Source organism: Kryptolebias marmoratus, linkage group LG14 (genome assembly GCF_001649575.2).
Source record: "Kryptolebias marmoratus isolate JLee-2015 linkage group LG14, ASM164957v2, whole genome shotgun sequence".
NCBI lineage: Eukaryota > Metazoa > Chordata > Actinopteri > Cyprinodontiformes > Rivulidae > Kryptolebias > Kryptolebias marmoratus.
Genome location: NC_051443.1, coordinates 25,144,337 through 25,145,864, shown reverse-complemented (window position 1 = coordinate 25,145,864; position 1,528 = coordinate 25,144,337). Strand labels below are relative to the sequence as shown.

At 47.1% G+C, this 1,528-nt stretch overlaps 1 protein-coding gene across 2 annotated transcripts in view; it reads right to left on the bottom strand.

Moving 5' to 3' along the window:
- Positions 1 to 80: 80 nt before the first annotated feature.
- Positions 81 to 1,528, bottom strand: part of st8sia3 (ST8 alpha-N-acetyl-neuraminide alpha-2,8-sialyltransferase 3) — a 10,962-nt gene continuing 9,514 nt past the window's right edge. For both annotated transcript variants that reach the window (XM_017432913.3, XM_025009756.2), the window contains exon 4: positions 81 to 1,297. In XM_017432913.3, coding sequence (XP_017288402.1) covers positions 1,015 to 1,297 — 283 coding nt within the window. In that variant the 3' untranslated portion in view covers positions 81 to 1,014. The remainder of the gene's footprint in view (positions 1,298 to 1,528) is intronic.

The following is a 1,528-nucleotide window of genomic DNA, read 5'->3' as shown; positions in this document are numbered from 1 at the left end:
CCCAGAGGAAGACCCAGGACACGCTGGAGGGACTATGTTCCTCGGCTGGCCTGGGAACGCCTTGGGATTCCCCCGGAGGAGCTGAACCAAGTGGCTGGGGAGAGGGAAGTCTGGGTCTCCCTGCTTAGGCTGCTGCCCCCGCGACCCGACCCCGGATAAGAAGAAGAAGATGGATGGAGGAAAATAACGCCACCAGGCCTATAAACGCTTCATAAGACCATCAAATATTTCTAATTCTCATTTAAAACATTTGATAAAAGGTAAAAGACAAAAAAAACCTCGTAGACAAAAACAGCAGCACAGAAACTACATCACTAGTTTGTTAATTTTAGCAGTTTTATGGCGGTCGACCCGATCCGATGAAGTTTGGATTTAGAACAGAGGTTTGTACAGATCTGTAGGATTTCTTGTTGTTTTTCCTGTTTTTTTGCTCCTGGATTTCTGTCTGCTAGTTTTACTTCCTGCTCCGCACACACCTGGTTCGAATTAGTTCATTATCTCACCTGCTCCGTATCTAGATCTAATTTATTCCTCATCAGATCTCGTGTTCGTGTCTCGGTTCTCTGAACTCTTGTTTTTTTTGTTCTTCAAAGTCCTGCTTTGCTGCATCCTTATGTTGGCTAAAATTGATTTCATTTTTCTGACTTTCTGCCTCTGCAGCCTTCACATTTATTTTGTTTTTAGTCTAAAAACTTGACCCAAGTCCAACGCGGGTGATTTGCCTGATCTGCGGTCAGTGTTTTACTTCTTACATTCATTCAGCGTGACACTAGCTGCTGAAAGCGTATAAATATAGTTTCAATTAATGGTTATTATGATGTGTATCCCCAACTAAAAGCAAAACAAACCAACAAAACTCTGAGTCATAGAAAACGAATATATTAATTCCTTAGTCTGTTGATATTCCCGCAGTTGTGAGTCAGCCAACTTAGAGTTACAGTCAAGGCTTTGACCCGGTCCGTTCTGCAGCTCTGGGTCGTCGGAAGCTCCAGGTGAACGCCGCCGTTTTTGGCCCTACGCGCAGTGGGACAGCGTGAGCTTCAGCAGCCCGTCCGTGTGCATCCTGTAGAGGAGTTTGAACTCGGCGGGCAGCTGATGGGACTCCTGCCACTTGGTGGTGAACTTGGTGCCCTTCCGGTCGTAGTAGTGGTACGGCAGCTCCTTGCCCGTGTTGGGGTCCCAGCCAAAGGGCCAGAAGCCGTACAGGTGGACCTGGTCGCACATGGAGGACGCCAGCGTGTACATCAGGATGCCAGTGCTCAGGCGCTTCGGCGACAGCTGCTTGGTTTTCCAGTAGCTGTTGGGAAAAATGGAAGAGAAAAGAAACTAGAACATTTCTGAAGAGACAGGAACAATTCCATTATTCATTTCTTGTTGCAGTAATCTAAGAAGACAAATCCATCCATCCATCCACCCATCCATCCATCATCCATCCATCCATCCACCCATCCATCCACCCATCCATCCATCATCCATCCATCCATCCACCCATCCATCCATCATCCATCCATCCATCCATCCATCATCC